This window comes from Lemur catta, chromosome 22 (assembly GCF_020740605.2).
Source record: "Lemur catta isolate mLemCat1 chromosome 22, mLemCat1.pri, whole genome shotgun sequence".
NCBI lineage: Eukaryota > Metazoa > Chordata > Mammalia > Primates > Lemuridae > Lemur > Lemur catta.
In genome coordinates, this window is record NC_059149.1 from 8062406 (window position 1) to 8084212 (window position 21807).

Consider the following 21807-nt stretch of genomic DNA (forward strand, 5'->3'; position numbering starts at 1 on the left):
TTCAACCTCAAAAGGTTAAATTTAACAGGCAATGATAAATGTTTATAATAAGTACTCAGAGGCCAAAATCATTTGTAAGGAGGTCATGTGATTGTATTCACTAGAATACATGGCCTTATAAAAACAAAATTAAGCACAACTAAAAAAACCCAAATAATACAATTTAAAAATAGGCAAAGCATTTGAACAGACATTGCTCCAAATAAAAATTAACACCTAATAACAACAAATTTTATTAAACAAATAATACTGTGCTTATTCCTGAGCTTCCTCAAAGATCTCAGGAAAACTGTATATTCATCAAGATTTTATGTAATTATGTCCTATACCACTAACAAAGATAACTTCAAAGAATATTTCCATAGGATAAATCAGTTTCAATATGTAGCAATAATCTGTAAAGCAAAAAGTAAACTGATATTCATTGCATGCATGCCTATTACATGCCATATATACATTTGATTATTTAATCCCCACCACAAACCAGAGAGGTTGGTATTCCCACCATTTTATATAAATTGAACTAGAGTTCAGAGGAGCCAAAATGCTCAAAATTCAGATAGGCTGCAAATTGCTACGATGAGCATTCACACAGTTATTCCTTTAATTGTATATATTTATGGGGTACAACATGATATTCTGACATACGTATACATCGTGTGGAATGATTCAGTGAAGCTAATTAACATATCACCTGACATATCTATTTTTTTTCTGTTCCAAGAACATTTGATATTTACTCTTTTGGCAATTTTCAAGTATCAGTACATTATTATTTACTATTATCACTATGCTGTAGAAATTCACAATACCCAAGATATGAAATCAACCTAAGTGTCCCTCAATGTATAAACGGGTAAAGAAAATGTGTTATATATACAACAGAATACTATTCAGTCTTTTAAAAGAAGGATATCCTGTCCTTTGCATCAATATGAATGAAACTAGGGAATACTATGCTGAGCAAGATAAGTCAGACACAGAAAGAAAAATACTGTATGATCGCAATTATATGTGGAATCCAACACATAATTACACTCTAGAAAGTCCTCTGAAGAAGGATGGGTACAAACAAGGCCAGATTGTGAAGACTAGAATAAATACCTAATTCTTCAATGCCCACACATTGATGTACATCCACAAGTATTAAGAACTTGTGGAACAGGGAAATATGATCTCACCAAATGGAATAAATAAGGCACAAGTGACCAAACCTGGAGAGATAGAGATGAGTAAACCCACAAAGAGATTTCAAAAAAGCTGTTTTGAGAAAGCTCAAATAACAAAGAGATGAAAATAATTTTTTAAAAAACAGAAATACTAAAGCTGAACAACTGAAATGTATTAGAGGGTCTCAAAAGCAGAAATGATCAAACAGAAAAAAGAATTGGTGAGCTCAAAACACAAAATATTTAAAAATACACAGAATAAAAAAGAAAAAGGAACAAAGAACACTCATCAGGTCTATGAGAAAGCAACAGTAAGAATTGTTGGCCATCAAAGAAAGTATAGGAAAAGAGAGGGGTAGAAAGGTTTTCAAAAAAATAAAAATGGAAAATTTCCTAAACCTAAGATATAAATATCCATGTACAAGAACACCAAGCAGGTTCAATCCAAATAAGACTGCCCCAAGGCATATAAATAATCAAATTCTCAAAAGTCAAGAACAGAGAGAATCCTAAAGCCACAAGAGAAAAAAATCAAATAGCATAAGAAGGAGCTCTAATATGTCTAGCAGTAGACTTCCCAAAAGTATTAGAAATAACAACTATAATACTTTTTAAGGGAAAAACAATACAAAAATATGTAAATTCAGAGATCAAAAATCAAAATGATGGGAATAAAGTATAGAGATTTTTTAGGTTTTGTTTCACTCATTCTTTTCTTTGTGATCAGAAAACAGCTATTGTGAAAAACACAAAAAATAACAAATGTTGTCAAGGATAGACTAAAGTCAAAATCATAAGCATTCCTGTGGGAATATAAATTATAAAACCATTATGGAAAACTTTATGAAATTTCCTCCAAAAAACTAAAAATAGAGCTACTATATGATCCAGGAATCCACTGCTAGGTATATAACCAAAGGAAATGAAATCAGAATGTTGAAGATACAACTGCACTCCCGTGTTCATTGCAGCACAGTCCACAATAGCCAAGATAATGGAATCAACCTTATATGCCCATCTACAGATGAATGGATAAAGAAAAAGTGATACACACACACACACACACACACACACACACACACACACACAATAGTATACTATTCCACCATGAAACAGACAAAAATCCTGTCATTTCCAGCAACATGAATGAAACTGTGGGCACTATGTGTTAAGTGAAACAACCCAGGCACAGAGACAAATACCACATGACCTCATTCATATGTGGAATTTACAAAAGTTGATTTCATTGAAGCAGAGAGGAGAATGTTGATTACCAGATACTGAGAACAAAAAGGAAGAAAAAAAAGACTGGAATAGGGTTGGTCAATGGGCACAAAATTACAATTAAATAGAAAGAATAAGTTCTGGGGCACAAAGTTATAGTAAAACAGGAAGAATAAGTTCTGGTGTTCTATTATGTAATAAGTCAACCATATCAAACAGCAACATAATGCATCTTTCAAGACAGCTAGAAGAACAAAATAATGCCCAACCTAGAATTTTGTATTGAGCATAACTAAGCTTCTTATATGACAGAGAAATAAAGACTTTCACAGACAAGTAAACATTGAGGGAATTTGTCAAGACCAGACCTGCCCTGCAGGAAATACTCAAATCCGCATTATACACTGATCAGCACAATGGACACACATCATTGTAAAATCACCTAAAAGCTAAAGGTCAGAGCCCAGAAACCACAATGGCTCAACAGGTGAAATGGAGCAATAAAATTCTACTGAATAGGAAGAACAGAAATCCACCCCATTTCTCAATTGTTTCAATAAATGTGAATGGCTTGAACTCCCCACTAAACAGACATAGGCTGGCTGAATAGATTAAAAAATACAAGCCTAATCTCTGCTGTCTCCAGGAAACACATCTAACACACAAGAACTCATTCAGACTCAAGGTGAAGGAAGGAATGGAAAACAACATTTCATCCATATGGACACTGACAGAAAGTGGTGTAGCCATTCTCATATCAGATAATATACACTTCAAATCAACAAAAGTAAACAAGGACAAAGATGTTTGTTATATAATGGTAGAGCGAACAATCCAAGAAGAAGACATAACAATTCTAAATATTTATATTCTTAGCACAGGAATGCCCAAATTGATAAAGCAAATCCAACTTGATTTAAACAAAATGATAAATAGGAGCACCATATACCTGGGGACTTAAACTCCACTTTGACAGAACAGGATAGATTCTACAAACAGAAAAGAAACAAAGAATAAAAGAACTTAAACAGAACTCTAGAACAAATGGGCCTAAAAGACATTCTACTTCCAAACCACTGAATATATGTTCTCCTCATCAGCTCATAAAACATTGTCTAAGATTGATCATATCCTAGGCCACAAAACATGACTCAAAATTTAAAAAAATAGAATTATACCATGACTGTACTCAGACCACAGTGGAATAATATTATAAATCAACTTCAACAGAAACACTCACCTCTACACAAAGCCATGGAAACTAAACAACCTACTGCTGAACAATAGTAGGGTCAAGGAGGAATTAAGATGGAAATTAAAAGATTCTCTGAACTAAATGATAAACAGGAAGCAAGTTATCAAAATCTGCGGGATACAGATAAGCAGAAGTGAGAGGAAAATTCATAGCCATAAGTGCCTACATCCAAAAGGCAGAAAGATCACAAATCAACAATCTAATGAAATGTCTCGAGAAACTGGAAAAGGATTAGCAAACCAATCCTGACTCCAGCAGAAGAAAAGAAATAACCAGGATAAGCGCAGAACTGAATGAAATCAATAGCAAAAGAATTACACAATTGTTATGTCTTCTTGCTGGAAGATTAATGAAAGAAAAAGTGGGTTCTTTCAAAAGATAAACAAAATTGAGAAGCCTCTCACTAGACTGGAAGCAGAAAAGAAAGGGCTCTAGTAAGCTTAATCAGGAATGAAAAAGGAGAAATCACAAGTGATACCCTAGAAATACAAAATATAATCTCTGAATACTATAAAAATATTTATGAATATAAACTTGAAAACATGGAAGAAATGGACAAATTCTTAGAAACACACAGCCTCTCTAGGCTTAATAAGGAGGAAATACAATTCCTGCATAGACCAATATCAAGTAATGAACTCGAAGCAGCAATAAAAATATCTTCCAACAACAAAAAAAGTCCTGGGCCAGATGGTTGCACATCCAAATTTTACCAGACCTACAAAGCAGAACTGGTACCTATCCTGCAGAAATTATTCCACAGTATCAAGAAGGAAGCACTGTTCCCCAACACATTTTCCAAAGCCAACATCACCTTGGTACCAAAGCCAGGAAAAGACTCAACAATAACAACAAAAAAAGTACAAACCAGTATCCCTTATGAATTTAGATGCAAAAATTCTCAGTAAAATCCTAGCAATCCGAATTCAGATGCTCATCAAAAAAAAATAATCTAACATGACCAAGTGGGCTTCATCCTAGAGATGTCAGGATTGCACAGCATATGCAAATCTACAAATATAATTAACAACATAAAGAGAAGTAAAACTAAAGACCATATGATCCTCTCGATAGATACAGAAAAAGCATTTGACAAAATTCAGCACCCTTTTATGACAACAATGCTTAACAACCCAGGCATAGACAGGACTCACCTCAAAATAATAAAAGCCATATATGACAAACCAACTGCCAACATCATACTAAACTGGGTAAAAATTGAAAGCATTCCCACTTAAACTGGAACCAGAAAGTTTTCTCATTTTCACCATTTATACTCTGTATTCAACAGAGTGCTGAAAGGCCTAGTCAGAGAAATCAGACAAGAGATAGAAATCAAGGGTATCCAAATGGGGGCAGAAAAAGTCAAACTATCACTCTTTGCTGACGATATACTCTTACATCGAGAAAAGCCCAAAGATTCAGCCATGAGACTACTGGAATTGATAAATAAATGCAGCAAACTCTCAGGTTACAAAATAAATGTACACAAATTAGTAGCATTCACATATGCCAACAGCAGTCAAGCTGAGAACCAAATCAAAGAATCAATACCTTTCACAATAGCAACAAAGAAAATAAAATTCTTAGGAATATATTTAACTAAGGAGATAAAAGACCTCTATAAGGAAACCTATGAAATATTGAGGAAGGAAACAGCAGATGACATAAATTGATGGAAAACCATCCCATGCTCATGGATGGGCAGAGTCACCATTGCTAAAATGTCTATACTACACAAAGTAATCTACAGATTCAATGCAATCCCCATTACAGTACCCACACATCATTTTTTGCAGCTCTTGAAAAAATAATTCTTTGCTTCATATGGAACCAGTGAAGAACTCATATAGCTAAAACAACCCTAAGCAAAAAGAACATATCAGGATGTATCACTTTACCAGACTTTAAGCCATACTATAAGGCTATAATAAACAAAACTGCATGGTACTGGCACAAGAACAGAGACCTAGATCTATGTATCAGAACAGAGATCCCAGATATAAAACATCCTCATATAGCCATCTGATCTTTGACAAAGCAGACAAAAATATGCACTGGGGAAAAGAATCCCTATTCAATAAATGGTACTGGGAAAATTGGATAGCCATATGTAGAAGAATATAACAGGATGCACAGCTCTTACCTCTCACAAGAATCAATTCATGATGGATAACAGACATAAAGCTAAGGCATGAAACTATAAGAATTCTAGAGAAAATGTTATAAAAACTCCTATAGACATTGGCCTAGGCAAAGAATTTATGAAGAAGACTGCAAAGGCAATAACACCAACAACAAAAATAAATAAACAGGACCTGATCAAATTAAAAAGCTTCTGCACAGCCAAGGAAACAATCATTAAAGGGAATAGACAACATAAAGAATGAGAGAAAATATTTCCATGCTATACCTCCAATAAAAGGCTGATAACCAGGATATATAAAGAACTCAAGCAAATCAGCAGGAAAAAAATCATACAACCCTACTAAAAAGTGTGAAAAGACATGATCAGAAACTTTTCAGAAAAAGACAGGCTGATGGACAACAAATTTATGGAAAAAAAAGCTGAACATCTCTAATCATCAAGGAAATGCAAATCAAAAGCACAATGAGATATCATTTAACTTCAGTAAGAATGGCTTTTATCTTAAAGTGCCTAAATAACAAATGCTGGCATGGATACAAAGAGATAAGAACATTCATACACTGTTGTTGGGACTGCAAACCAGTACAACCTCTATGGAAAGTAGTATGGAGAAAGCTCACAAATGTTGGCGTGGATGCAGAGAGATAGGAACACTCATACACTGCTGGTGGAACTGCAAACTAGTGCAACCCCTGTGGAAAGCAATATGGAGATACCTTAAACAGATACAAGTAGACCTACCATTTGATCCAGCAATCCCATTACTGGGCATCTACCCAAAAGAACAAAAGACATTCTATTACAAAGACATCTGCACCCGAATGTTTACAGCAGCACAATTCACAATTGCAAAGATGTGGAAACAAACCAAATGGCCATCAATTCATGAGTGGATTAGTAAAATGTGGTATATGTATACCATGGAGTATTACTCAGCTATAAGAAATAACGGTGATATAGAATCTCTTTTGTTCTCCTAGAAAGAGTTGGAACACATTCTACTAAGTGAAGTATCCCAAGAATGGAAAAATAAGCACCACATGTACTCACCAGCAAATTGGTTTCCCTGATCATCACCTAAGTGCACATTTGGGAATAACACCAATTGGCTGTCGGGCAGATGTGGGGGGTGGGGGAGGGGATGGGTGTATACCTACATAATGAGTGCGATGCACACTGTCTGGGGAATGGACACACTTGAAGCTTTGACTCGGGGGGGGCATGGTAAATATACATAATCTAAACTTTTGTACCCCCATAATAAGCTGAAATTAAAAAAAAAAACCCTAAAATAGAACTACCATTTTATCCAGCAATCCCACTACTGGGTATCTACCCAAAGGAAAAAAAGACATTTTATAAAAAAGATACTTGCACTCAAATGTTTATAGCAGCACAATTCACAACTGCAAAGATGTGGAAACAACCCAAGTGCCCATCAGTACTTGAGTAAATTAATAAAATGTGGTATACGTATACCATGGACTACCCCTCAGCCATAAAAAAAATGGTGAACTAATAGGTCTGGTATTAACCTGGATGGAACTGGAGACCATTCTTCTAAGTGAAATATCACAAGAATGTAAAACAAACACCACATGTACTCACCATCAAATTGGAGCTAACTGATCGACACTTATGTGCATATATGGAAATAACACATCGAAAAATCAAGCAGGTGTGAGGGGGTAGGAGGGGATGGGTAAATTCACACCTACTGGGTACAATGCACACTATCTGGGGGATAGACACACTTATAACTTTGACTCAATTGGTACAAAAGCAATTAATTTAAGCAAAACATTTGTATCCCTATAATATTTTAAAATAAAATAATAAAAAAAGATAGCTAGAAGTGTAGATTTGGAAGAATCTTCAAAGAACTTATAAATGTTTTAAATGATGGATGTGGTAATTACCCTAATTTGATCATTACACAATGTATACATGTATTAGTACATCACCCTGTACCCCATAAATATGTAAAATGTGTCAATTATGAATTTAAAAATTTATTATGAAAAAATATATGAGTTACCCATTTTTTAAAAGTGGGTGTAAACTAAGTCTTCAAAGTGATATATTGAGAATAGGTGGAAGCTTCAGGATGGCTGACTAGAGGAGCTTGCCACTAACCTCATGCACAAAGGTACCAAGAACATACATTGGTGCTGGAATTAACTGAATCTCATATGCATAAGACTGAAAGTGGAACTCCATGTCTCAATATATACAAAACTCAACTCAAAATGGATTAAGGAATTAAACGTAAGGCCCAAAACTATAAAACTACTAGCAGAAAACATGGGGGAAATATTTCAGGACATTGTTCTAGGCAAAGACTTTATGGCTAAGACTTTGAAAGTACACACAACAAAGACAAAAATAGACAAACTGGACTATATTAAACTAAAAAGCTTCTGCACAGCAAAGGAAACAATCAACATACTGAAGACACAACCTGTAGAACAAGAGAAAATATTTGCAAACTATTCATCTGACAGGGGAATATTATCCAATATACAAAGATCTCAAAAAACGCAACACAAGAAAAAAATAATCTCATGTAAAAATGGACAAAGGCTATGAATAGACATTTCTCAAAAGAAGATATACAAATGGCCAACAGGTATATGAAAAAATATTCAACCTCACTAAGCATTAGAAAAATTCTAATCCAAACCATAATGAGATATCATCTCACCTAGTTAGAATAGCTATCATCAAAAAGACAAAAGAAAATGACAAATACCAGTGAAGATGTAGAAAAAAAGGGAACTCTTATACACTGTTAGTGGGGATGTAAATTAATATAGCCATTATGAAAACAGTCTGAAGGTTCTCAAAAAACTGAAAATAGTACTACCATATAATCCAGCAATCCCATTACTGGATACTTATTCAAAGGAAAGGAAACCAGTATATCAAGAAGATACCTGCCCCCCCCATGTTTTTGCAGCACTATTCAAAATAGCCAAGATAACAGAATCCACCTAAATGTCCATCAGTGGAAGAATGGATAAAGAGAATGTGGTATATATTCCCATGAAATGCTATTCATCCATAAAATAGAATGAAATCCCATCATTTGCAATAATGTATATGGAACTGGACATCATTATGTTAAGTGAAATAAGCCAGGCAAATACTAATCGCATGTTCTCACTCCTATGTGGGAGTTTGAGGTGATGGATATTCTAAATACTCAGCTTTGATCATTACACATTGTATGCATGTATCAAAATATCACCATATGTACCCCATAAATATGTATAATTATTAGGTATGCATAAAAAATTTTTTCAATAATAAAAATAAATAGATATAGAGTATTACCCAAAAAATGATAAATTAGAAGGAACACTGAAATATAAGAATGAAGTCTGTACAAATACATACTAATGTTCTCTTGCTATTTGGTTTAAGCTAATGCCAATGTATTAAACTGTCTTCTATATGAAGCGTGGAGTAGAGAACAGAGCTTTAGAATTAGATAAACCTGTTGCCTAATACTAACCCTATGATGTAGAGCAAAGTGATTAAATTCTCTAAGTTTTCTCATCTCATAATAGGAATAATATCCATCTACCCCATAGTGTTATTCTGAGGATTAAATATGATTAAATAAGTGAAGTGCCTAATTCAATTCTCTGGCTTATAATAGATGCCCAATAAATAAATCATTGGTAGTAGTACTGATATCTGCTCAAGTTTGGCCACTAATTAACTATGTACCCAATGTAGAGTCGCTTAGGTTATGTATACTCCAGGGATGTTTTTATAAACACATCAAATGGAAATAATAATATTTACCTTATTTACATGCCTTCTTTGGGAATTAACATAAAATAATGTGCAAGATGTACATGGAAATGCAAAAGAGTTATACATATGTGGCATTGTTAAATTTTATAAAAATTAAGGTAACACCCTACACATATCACAAGAGATTTGTAAGAAATTGGAGATCATATTTAAAATCACTTTAAACATTATTTTTTTATAAAGTACCATATGAACCTAAAGGTTTATTAACACAGATTCAAAATGCAGGTCTGCCACAATCTAGCTACCTGAGTAAGGGTAATTATCTTTCTATAACTCAATTCTCATCTGTAAGGATGGGAATAGTAGGACCTGCCCTAAAGGGATGTTGTGAGAATCAAATGAGTTAATATATGTAAAGTGCTTGGAATGGTCTCCAGCACATAGTAACTACAATGTAATATTTGTTAATCTTATCATCATTAATACTAGCCTTTGAGTGACCTACACAAAACATCTTGTCAAAGCATACTTGAGAATTGTTGGCCATGTGAACAATAAGCCCAGAATATTTATTCCCATATTGTTGTGATACGTATGTATGTATATTCCATTTATTTATCTATATGGATATATATACCCATTATATATCCATATATGGATATATGTGCATATATGGATATGTGTGTATACATATCATTCCTTTTAGAGCTAATTTGTAATATAATTGTGTGTGTGTGCTTGTGTTTGAATTTGAGCTTGTTTTAGAATATAAGAGTTAACTTTTTGGGAGGTACTTAGGAGTAACCGTGAAAATAATGTTTTCAAAAATTAATGTCTTGTTCTCACTTTTAACTTTTGATTGTTCTGCAGTAATGAATAGGTTATACCTACAATAGGCTATTTTCACAAACATAAAAATTATAAAATACTAATACCTGCTATAGCTCTTGTCTGATATACTATTTGGGAAACATTGGCAAATTTAGAAATTTAGAAATTATTGCAGCTAATCCATCACATACTTATAGAATTTTACACTTTAGAAAACATTTCCCATTTTACAATCTTATTTTATTCTTACATAAGCCTGTGAAATAAGAGAATAGGCATAATTATTCCCACTTGAAGATGAGAAAAGTCAATCTAAGCAAAGCCAAGTAATTTCTCTAGTCACACAAATATTCCATATTTAATGTTGGTCTCCAACTAGTACTTCTTATTCTTTTGGGTGATAGTTTTTTCACATCAAACTATTCTAAAAGCAAAGTCAAAACTTTTGTCTAAAACAAAGGCCACTTACTATGGACTGCTGACACATTTTTAAAGATCCTTACTAAGTGAGTTCATAAAATACACACCCTAAGGAAAATTAGTTTGTTAACATATATTGCAGGTTGGATTTGTTATCCTTGACTATCTTTAATGGTATACCTTCCTCCATACGACTCTTACATTTAAAGTTACATGTTTATATTTTGTAGTGAACTTGGTCCACTTATAACTACTTTGTGCTATAAATAAATACTAAAATTTTTCCCTTTGAATATTTAAAACAAAATAAACATAAGCAATAAATAAGTTTGTTTGAAAAACTTACATAGCATCTGGATTCATTATACAGGTGGCTTCTGAACATTGACATTTCTTTGGGTCATCATATGATATTCCCAGACTGAGTGCCAGCAGCTGGGTCACAGTAACTGAAAAGGCCTCCAGAGTTATCTCCTTGGGATACTACAACAACAACAAAGAAAATTCAGAGGAAAGAATTCATTGAGGGTGGTAAAAAATATTTTTCTAATTATGAATATTTTGATTACTTTGTCAAACTCTTAAGAATAGGGAGATATGGTTCCTTGAGCAGCTGAAGCTCTTCTGATTAAGTTTTACTGAACTGCAAACGTAATGAGTCTATGCCAAGCATTGCCATAATTTAACAATTGAACACCTAACGTACTTCTTAGGTAGCTACCATAACTATATAAAAAGGCTGTTTTTGATGAAGTCTTTACATTAGACTTTTAGATACATGGACCATAATCTTCAATTCACCCAATTTCTTACAATAGCTCTGACATTCATTTCAAATAGTCCATGTGATCTCTTCCCAGTTCATGAAGTGGCCACATAACCAAGTTACCCAATTTAAGTTATGCTGTCCGCCTCCTGCTGGGACCCTCACTGACGTAGTGACTGGTGTCAAGAGAAACCACAGAAAGCAGATCCTGTAGATAACATTCCTGGATTAGGCTGCTCGTGTATTTAACACATGTACAGATAACTCCCTTGCCGAGGAGAAATGGGATACTGGTGATTCCTGGTATGCAATGACATCATGATTTCTCAAATTATCACCAATGCTGGCATAGGATAAGGGGTAGGAGAGGGCCAAGTTGTCAGGAATATCAAGACACTTAATTGCTAAGGTGACAATAGCAATAATAAAGATTTTGGTGTTAATTGTTTTCTTATGACAGCCCTAAAGGATGCACATAATGAACAGTAGAAAGGGAAAGCTGTGAATGAGCAACTGAAAATGCACATAGGTGATCAGACACTTCTGTAGCAGCACTAAAGGAACTCCTCATCGCCTGTAGTTGTGGACTGACATGGCTGAGGACCAAGCCCAAATCCCCCAGATTAGGTAGGGAAATCATCATAATCTGAAACTTGAGATCGGAACAGTTAGAGCAACATGGACAAATAGCCCTGTACTCCCCTTGCCAGCAGAGGAAGCTCTCTCCAAACAACAAGAGAGCCTGTGCATTAAAGAAACAAACAAGTTTTAATGACAATACCTGGGACATTTGTCTCACTACCCTTCCAGATCCATATTAAGCATTAAATGCCAACATGGTCTTGAAGGAGAAATATAAATGTCCTGCTCTGGGAGGGGCTAATTTATACTTTGAAAGAGATTGATCAAACAGTAGGAAAATAGAAGACTGGACTGGAATAAATTTATTGAAATGGGTGACTCACCTGGGATTTTATTATTTTATGCGTTGAATAAAAGCAGAAGTCATGTTAGTATTCTACCAGGATGGCTAATTGAAGTTGGACTGAACAGTAGCCTACTGTCAGGGAGGTCAAAATACTAGAACTTCCCTGGCATACTGTATGGTTAAGAAGTGCTGAGTTTCAGGAATATGGCAATATTGAATGAATCTATTCCATGCAACTCATTGGGTAACAACCCTTAAATACACCTTCAGGGAGGACTAGGAGGATATCTCCTTCACCAAGACATGAAGAAATGCTTTGCTGAAAGGCACACAAATACCATCAAAAATCTCTGAGTGATTCTATTTTGTAGAGTGGAGATGGTGGTGGAAGATAGTGCAATGGAACTTGGTTCTTTGAAATTAATGGGAATAATGGGACTGGGAGTGGTATAGGCCATGTGGCAGGGCTTAACAGAGACACAGTAAGCTAGAGGGACTTAGACATGATCACAAGTATTGTGGTAATTATTTCAGAGACTCTAAAAATGAAAAAATATATGGCATGTTACTGAAGGTGTTCTTGACATTCTAGGTCTTGTGGCAACAACTTAACATGAGTTGCTGTGACACAGATTCCCAGACCTAAACCAGTTCACAACCTCAGAGATTCTCGACTGAAGAGAGTGCATTTGAGGAAGAAGCCTGCCATGCAGTTGTAAATGAAACTATGTCTATTCCCCCAAGCCTTCTCCAGAGAGCCCTATGGCCATTGACTAGAATGACTGTGCACACAAGAAAAGAAAGTATCTAAGACTTTGGGGGCTTACTGTATGCCCAGTCAGAAGTGAAGTTACCCTGGAAAACTGAGTATCACCTTAGTCCACTGGTCAAAGTGGAGGCTTATGGAGGTAAGGTGGTCAGCAAGGTCTTGTTTCAAGTTCGTTTAACAGTGAATACAAAAGAACTGCAGAAACATCCTATATTATTTTCCAAATACCAGAATTATGGCTAGAATAGAAATACTAGCACACACTGGTCCCCGACCAATGTAGCAAGAGCTATTGTGAGACAGAAGGCCAAGAGGAAGGTTCTGGAACCATTCCCAAGATGATAAATCATAAGTAATATGGCATCCCTGGGGGAACTGCATAGTTTAGTGCCACCATCAAAGTTTGATGTTGTAGGAGTAATGGTATGTATCATATCATCATTTAGCTTGTTTTCCTGGCACAAAAGCCAAATGAAAGATGGAGAATGACTGTAAATCATTGCAAACTTAACTCAGTGGTGATGGCAATCACAATGGCCATTCCCATTGTGGTGTCTTTACTGGAGTAAATCACCACAGCCTCTTGCAACTGATATGCAGCAAATGACCTAGAAATTCCCCGCTTTTTATCCATCAGTAGCAAAAACAATCAAGAGCAGTTTGCCTACAACAAGGGGGTAGTGGTATGAGATCAGTTACCTTGCCTCATGGCTATGTCAGCTGTCCTCTCCTGCTCTCTGTGACAATACAGACCAGAGAGACCTTTATTGTACAGCACACAAAACATCACACTGGCTCCATTATCTTGCTGACAACATGCTTACTAGGCTTGGAGTGCAGGAAACAGCACATATCACAAACGTTTTAGTCACATAATTGCACGCTGGAGAGTAGGAGATAAATTCTCAACAGTTCAGTAGCCTACCACAGTGGCTAAGTTCCTGGGGATACAGACATATCAGGGTATCCCTTCTAAAATTAGACAAGTTTATGTACTTTACATAGCCCCCTACAACAAAAGAGGAACTATGTTTGATGGCCTTATTTGGATATCATTGCAACATATGCCATGTTTGGGTATGCCTCTCTGAATCATTTGCCAGTTATTACATTAGCAGCTCCCAGCTTGACACCTGCCCCAGTGAAGGTTGAAAACCTGACCATTAGCACAAAGTGGCCATCACCCAAATGTCTCATCATAAAGTAGATGTTGTTTCATCCACAAACCATAAAGGTGGATGTTCACAGTAACACCACATTGGACAGGTCTAGAAAGAACAAGTAAACTGCACGAGCAGGTATCTCAGACTCCCATGGTACAAACATGTTCCCTTTGCTCTCTCTCCCACAACTCAATTGCTCTTTGCAACACTGAATAGACACCCGTTGTTAAAAGAGGAGGAAAAAGCATGGACTTGGTCTATGACTGTATGGGCAAGACACGACAGCAGCAGCCAAAAGTGGTATCACTGCCTTAGTGAATAGACCAAGTGGGCGAAAGTCCAGGCAGCACCTCTGGTCGTCCACTTTGCTAAGAGATGGCCTGAGGTACTGATTCACGGGCAGTTGACAATGGGTTCACCAGCTGGTCAGAAACTGGGAAAGAATAAGGTTTATTGGTTACAAGGAAGTCTAAGGAAAAGACAAGTATATAAGTATATAAACCTCTCCTATCCTACGATATCCTCTGAAGAGCCTCAAACATCAGGTCGGCAAAATCCACTCAGTGAATGTCAGTCATATTCATTTTTCCCTGGACACCTCAGTGCTTACTCAAAAAACCAATGAATTGAAGTCGCCATGGCTGCAGAGGGCAGCTTTACATGAGCTCAACAAACTCCTCTTACTGAAACTGACATGGCTTTCTACACAACTAAGCACCGTGTCCGCCATCAACATCCCACCTGCCAATCAGGAGCCCCCACCATGGCACTATGTCCCCGCTGGATTAGCCAGTCAACTGAATATAGGGTTATTGCAATGGGCCACTCATTCGTTCAAGCGGTGATGACCTGTCCCCACATATTCCAGGTATAGATTGTCTTTGCCCGTCTGCAGTGTTTCCACCAGCACCACATTCATGTACATACAGAATGGCTTCCACATCACCACCCAGTATCACTTCTGACCAGGGTCACATTTTGTGGCACAGTATTTATGGAAATTGGTTCATTACTATAAGATTTACTTATCACCTGTCCATAATCAAGAAGCAGCTGGCTTAATAAAAAGGTAAAATGACTGGCTAAAGACTCAGTTGTGGCCCAGCTAAGAGACAATATCCAGAGAGATGAGAAAAATGACATTAATGATTTTATCTTTTTTTTCTGGTCAAGTGAAGCAGTGTAATGATCTTATTAATAAAAATACCCTAAATCAGTAGCCTAAACTTAATTCCATTTCCCCCACAGCCATTAGGCAAGAGTCTGAGAATAGAATGGGGTGATGATGGAAGTGGCTCCTCTCCCTATAGAACCAAATAACCTACTGAATAAATTTTATTTCTTATTTTGGAGGACCCTAAGTTCAGTGTATTTGCATACTAGTATCTATGAGAAGAATACTTTTACCAGAGAACATAATCATGGCACCATTAAATTAGAAGCTCCCCATTTTAGGTTCTTTATGGCACTGAACAGAGAAGGGGTTCACTGCATGGGATAGATAAGAGATTAAAATATTTTAAAAGTCTTTACAAAAAGAAGCTATATATCAATCAAATTGTTAATAGTGGTTATCTTCACCTGGGTGGTAAGACGCAAGATTATATGAATTTTCTTATATGTTCCTATATATGCTTAAAAAAATTGACACGATTAACATAAATTACTTTGTAATTTTTTTGAAAGTGCTTAAACTTGTTTTTTTAAAAAAGTTAGTAGGATAGAAAAATATCTCAAAGAGCTACATCACCTTCAATGATGCATTTAATTTTATTAATGATTTTTGATATATAAAACACATTTATAAGTAATATAAGTAGTTAAAATATACATAAAAGTTTCTTTTAAATATTGTCAGAGGTTGGAAACATTTTAAATGATTTTTATTATAGTTTTTGTTTTGTTTTTGAAGCTATTTTATCCGTAAGAATATTTCCTCAGTTTTATGTTTATAAGCAAAAAGCTATCTGGGTATAGGAATTTCATTACAAATAATTTTTCATGATGCACTATTCTATATATTGAGCACTGCATGTGTTTTTATGAAATTTTTATTCCCCCTTTAACTCCCAAACACAGTGAATTGCAACAAGATACTTGTTCTACAAAATATACTTCCTTCTCTGCACTTAAAAAACTTAACAGTAATGGAAAACAAAAGCAATCTCTAAATGTAAACATAAATGTAAACAATAAAATACATATCATCAAGTTGGATAATTTTTAAATGTGTAAATTTTTTAAAACAAGATTAAATAATTACATACCAATACAATTCCTGCAGAATAATGGGTAACACACATTTTCCCAGGAAATGTTGCTCCCACATAATATGGATGATCTCTATATCTAAATAAATAAGTATACATTCATAATTAATTTTAATGAATAACTTAAATGTGAGAATTTCTGCTAATAATTTAAGTTAATAGCTGATAAAATCCTAGTCTGAAGCAAAGTAGGGTATAATCCTTACATATGTCCTTAATTGTTTCAAATATGGAAGATATTTTAACTAATATTAAGTATTAGTATTAACTGGTTAAATATTTTTTATTTCTGAAACATATCCAATGCAGCCATGTTTTTGATTCCTATACTGTTCTCATTACATTTGGTTAGGGTTACCAAAGGCTTTCATACAACATTTTGATCAAAAACAATTTGTTGAGTTACAGTGACAAACAGTTTTAATGTTATGAATTAAAATTCGTCACCCCCATGTAGAAAAATTCAGCAGTTTCCCATAGGCATGACTGTATTGCTTCACAACCAAACATTATTGTTTTAGCCTTAAAGTAAAGGCCCATATAAACTGTCATATAATAACAGCACCATTCTCTCAGAGCTTTACATGAATTATTCCACTTCATTCTCAAAACAAACCAGTGAAGTAGATATTATTTTTATCCCCATTAAACAAATCAAACATCAGGTGAAAAGTATAAGTAATTCTGTCAAGGTAGCACGATTAATAAATGCTACTGAAGGACTTCAATTTAGGCAGTCTGAATCCAGAGCCAATACTCTCAACCACTAAGGAGGAGGGGGCCAAGATGGTGGACTAGAAACAGCTTGCAGGCGCTGCTACCTGGGAGAGGATGGAAAACTGCACGTGGATGCTCACCTACAGATGGACCCTCTTGGAGAGAGCACTGCAGATCATCAGAGAAATGAAGGGAGAAACTCAGAGAGAAGAAGACAGGGACAGGGAGTGTCACTCGCCAAATCAGAAGGTACCTGGGGGAGACCCCTACACTTGGGGAAGGGATAAAGGAGAGAGCCCCAGGGCCCCCATGCTCCTTGTGTGGACACTCTGACTCCAGTTTGTGGTGGGGGGCGGGGGTCCCCCCAGGCCAACGCCACAGGCCTCTGCGCAGATCCGGTAACTGTTTGGAAACTGTATAGCGAAGTTGCATGGGACACAGGGCTCAGCAGAGGCCCGCTGGTCTTGGTTCACAGGTTGCAGCAGCTGATGTCACTCTGAGCTCTCAGATCTGGAGCTCCTAGTCTACATGGGGATTGGCTCCCCTGTAGCTGCCCCAACATCGGCTCCTATCAGGCTGAGAAAGGAGCAGGTAGAGCAAATGCAGTCGCACACCTGTGACTGGGTGCTGGATGCCTTCCCTACCAGAGAACTCGAGTGGAGCTTGAGGAGTCCAATGGTAGCAGCCTTGGCAGGACCTGTTTACAGAGAGTGCCCCAGGCTTCCAGTGCCCAAGCCCCCGCAGGCCTGCACCACAACCAGTGCAGCAAGCCCCCAAGCCCATGCACTGGCGCATCAAGGTCCATGCCTCCACAGTCCTGCACGCCAAACGGGAGAACAACCCCCCGACCCTGCACACCATGAGGAGGTCCAGGCCACCATGGACCTGAGTTCCAAACATTGGGCCAAGACCCCCCCAGCCTGGTGCACCAATGGGCAGGCCACACCCCCGAAGTCTCGCAGGCCCCTCAGGGGGCCACATAGTAAGGCAGGCCATGCCCCTTCGTTCCCTGTGCCAGCCAGCCAGTCAGCCACACCCTTGCAACCCCGAGCACCAACAGGCATAACAGGTTCCCTGGCCCTGCATGCTGGCTAGGGGGCTGTGTCCCCACGGTGCTGTGGGATGCAACACCTGCAGTCTGGATCTCCACCGTGGACCCACTAACCACAAGCTGCCCACCGCTGTGTATTGCTATTATACCTTGCGCTGGATGGAGCAAATGCTCGTAACCCTGATGATGCCTGTGGCCTCTGCATAGATAGCGTCACCAAACAGCCAATTTCACCACCATGGGGAGACTCAGGAAGAGCAATCTCCTGCAATACCCACCTCAGTGGAGAGGGACTCACCCAGTCTCCTGCCCAAGCTTTCGACAGTGGCCTGAAGACCAATACACCAATCCAAATGAATATCCCCCAGTGTCTGATTGGATTGTGACAACCACAGGGGATTGAGATAACGCAGGAGAACAACCGTGTTACAGGCTCTCAGTGCATCCACTCCTCTCGCACTGGGTCAATAATCTGGGGTAGGACAAAAAAGCATTATCTAAGGACCTCTCCTGCTTCTCACAACGTTAGGAGAGTTCCCAGCAACGGAGAAAAACTGCACTGCAAACCTATCAACCCTGATCTGAAAGAAGAGGTTTCAGATAAGAAGAAACAAGCAAAAAACTACTGGCAACATAGAAAAACAAGCTAGTTTGACACTCTCAAAGGATCATAATAGATCCACAGCAATGAATCCCAACAAAAACAAAAATGTCAAAATGTCAGAAATGGAATTCAGAATATTGATGGCAAATAAGATGATAAGAATTGAACAAAAAGTTAAATACCAACAAAAAGAAGCCTAAAAAATATTTCAGGATAACAATGGAAAAAATTAAAATGTCACTAAACAGCTAGACAATGTAAGAAAGGCTATATTATAATAGAACTAAAAGAAATATAAGAGTCCTTTAGGGAATTTCAAAATACAGCAGAAAACTTCAACAATAGGCAAACCAAGGAGAAGAAAGAATCTTAGAGCTAAAAGACAAGGCTCTTGAGCTAAGCCAGTCATGCAGAAAAGAGAGTAAAGAACTAAACAGCAATTCAGAGAAATATGGGACTATGTGACGCAAACTAATATGCAAATTATAGATATCCCTGAGGGAGAAGAAAGAATAAAAAGCATGAAAAATCTATTCAAGGGACTTATTGAGGAAAACTTCCCTGGTATTGCCAGAGGTAACGACATCCAGATAAAAGATAGTCATCAAACACCAGGAAGAATCCTAACAAATTAGGACATTGCCAAGATACATACTCATCAACTTGGCCAAAGTCAAAACGAAGGAGAAAATTCTACAAGCAGCAAGATGAAAGCAACAACTAACCTACAAAGGAAAATCCATCAGGGTAAATACAGAATTCACAGCAAACACCTTACAAGCCAGAAGGGATTAAGGCCCCATCTTCAGTATTCTTAAACAGAACAACTTCCGGCCAAGAATCTTATTTACTACAAAAGAAAGTTTCATACATGATGGAGAAATAGATTTTTCCAGACAAGCAAATAAATGCTAAGGGAATTTGTCACTACTAGTCCTACCCAACAGGAAATACTCAGAACTTCATTAGACATGGATCAGCACAACAGATACCCACCAGTATCAAATCACCCAAAAGCTAAAGCTCACAGGTCTTATAATACAATAGCACAAGAGACAAACAAACCAATAAGGTACCACCCAACATGTTGAAAAGAATAGCATCTCACATGTAAATACTAATACTCAAAATAAACAGTCTGAATGTGCCACTCCAAAGACATAGACTGGCTGAATGGATGAAAAAACACAACCCAAATATCTGAGTATCTGCTGTCTCCAGGAAACACATTTAAACAACAAAGATTGATACAGATTCAAGGTGAAGGGATGGGAAAAAAATATTCCATGCAAACAGAAAGCAAAAGAGAGTGGTGTAGCCATTCTCATATCAGATAAAGTAGACCTTAAATCAACAACAGTAAAGAAAGACAAAAATGTGAAACAATGCTTAATGTCACTAATCATCAGGGAAATGCACATTAAAACGACAACAAGATATATCACCTTACCCCAGTTAGAATGGCTTTTATTAAAAAGTCAAAAAACAATAGATGCTGGCGTGGATGCAGAGAGAAGGGAATGCTTATACACTGTCGGTGGGACTGGAAATCAGTATAACCTCTATGGAAAACAGTATAGAGAGTCCTCAAAGAGCTAAAATTACACCTACCATTCAATCCAGCAATTCCATTGCTGGGTATTTACCCAAAGGAAAAGAAGTCATTTTATAAAAAGACACCTGCACCTGAATGTTTATTGCAGCACAGTTCACAATTGTAAAGCTGTGGAATCACCCCAAGTGCCCATCAATTCATGAGTGGTATATGTACACCATGGAGTACTACTCAGCCATAAAAAAGATGAATTAATACCTTTTGCAACAATGGAACTGGAGACAATTCTCCTAAGTAAAGTGTCACAAAAATGGAAAAACAAACACCACATGTACTCATTATTAAATTGGAAGTAAACAATGAACACACAAGTGCACAGAGGGAAGTAAAACTCAATGGAAAACAACTGAGGGAGGGGGTAGGAGAAGAGGAGAATAAACCAACCTAATGGGTACTATTTGGGTGATGGGCACATCTATAGCCATAACTCAAACATTACAAAAATGATCCATGTAACCTAAAACATTTGTATCCCCTTAATATTTTGAAATTTTAAAAAATGGAAGGATGTACCATAATCATTGATTATAATATTTAACATTATCGTATGCATGGTTTGAAAGATTCAACATTATAAACATGTCAGTTCTTCCCAAATTGATATATAGAGTTATTTTAATCTCTATAAAAATCCCAACAGGTTGTTTATGGGACTTGACAAATATGTGACAAAAGTGTTAGTTAAATTCATGGCAAAAATGGCTATCCACGTGGCAGAAAATAAAACTGTATCTCTTTTTTATACTACATAAAAATTAGCTGAAGATGTATTGAAGACTTACTTATTAAAAGTAATAATATTAATGCTAAAAAATAAATCTAGCAGACTAAAATAATCTAGGGCTGTGAGAGACCCTCTTCTCTATATAGGAAACCCAAAAGTAAAAAAGAAACGATTAAGAAATATAGCCATATGAAATGTGAAAGTTTTCATGTACAAAAAGCTTATAGAAAAATTATAGATATGGAAAAAGTATTTGTCATGCAGATAAAAAAAGGTTAATGTCTAAACATTCCAAAACATCCCTCCAAATTATAAGAAAAAATAAAAATATTACAAGGAAATACTCAAAGGACATGCAAAGGCAATTAGAGAAGGACAGAGTCA

The 21807-nt window shown here is 36.6% G+C and overlaps 1 protein-coding gene across 1 annotated transcript in view; it reads right to left on the reverse strand.

The window, feature by feature from the left end:
- Positions 1-21807, reverse strand: part of ADAM32 (ADAM metallopeptidase domain 32) — a 123717-nt gene that overhangs the window by 55293 nt on the left and 46617 nt on the right. The window contains exons 10-11 of the mRNA XM_045535375.1: positions 16710-16791; positions 11163-11299 (exon numbers count right to left, since the gene is read on the reverse strand). Of these exons, the coding sequence (XP_045391331.1) occupies positions 11163-11299; positions 16710-16791 (219 nt within the window). The remainder of the gene's footprint in view (positions 1-11162; positions 11300-16709; positions 16792-21807) is intronic.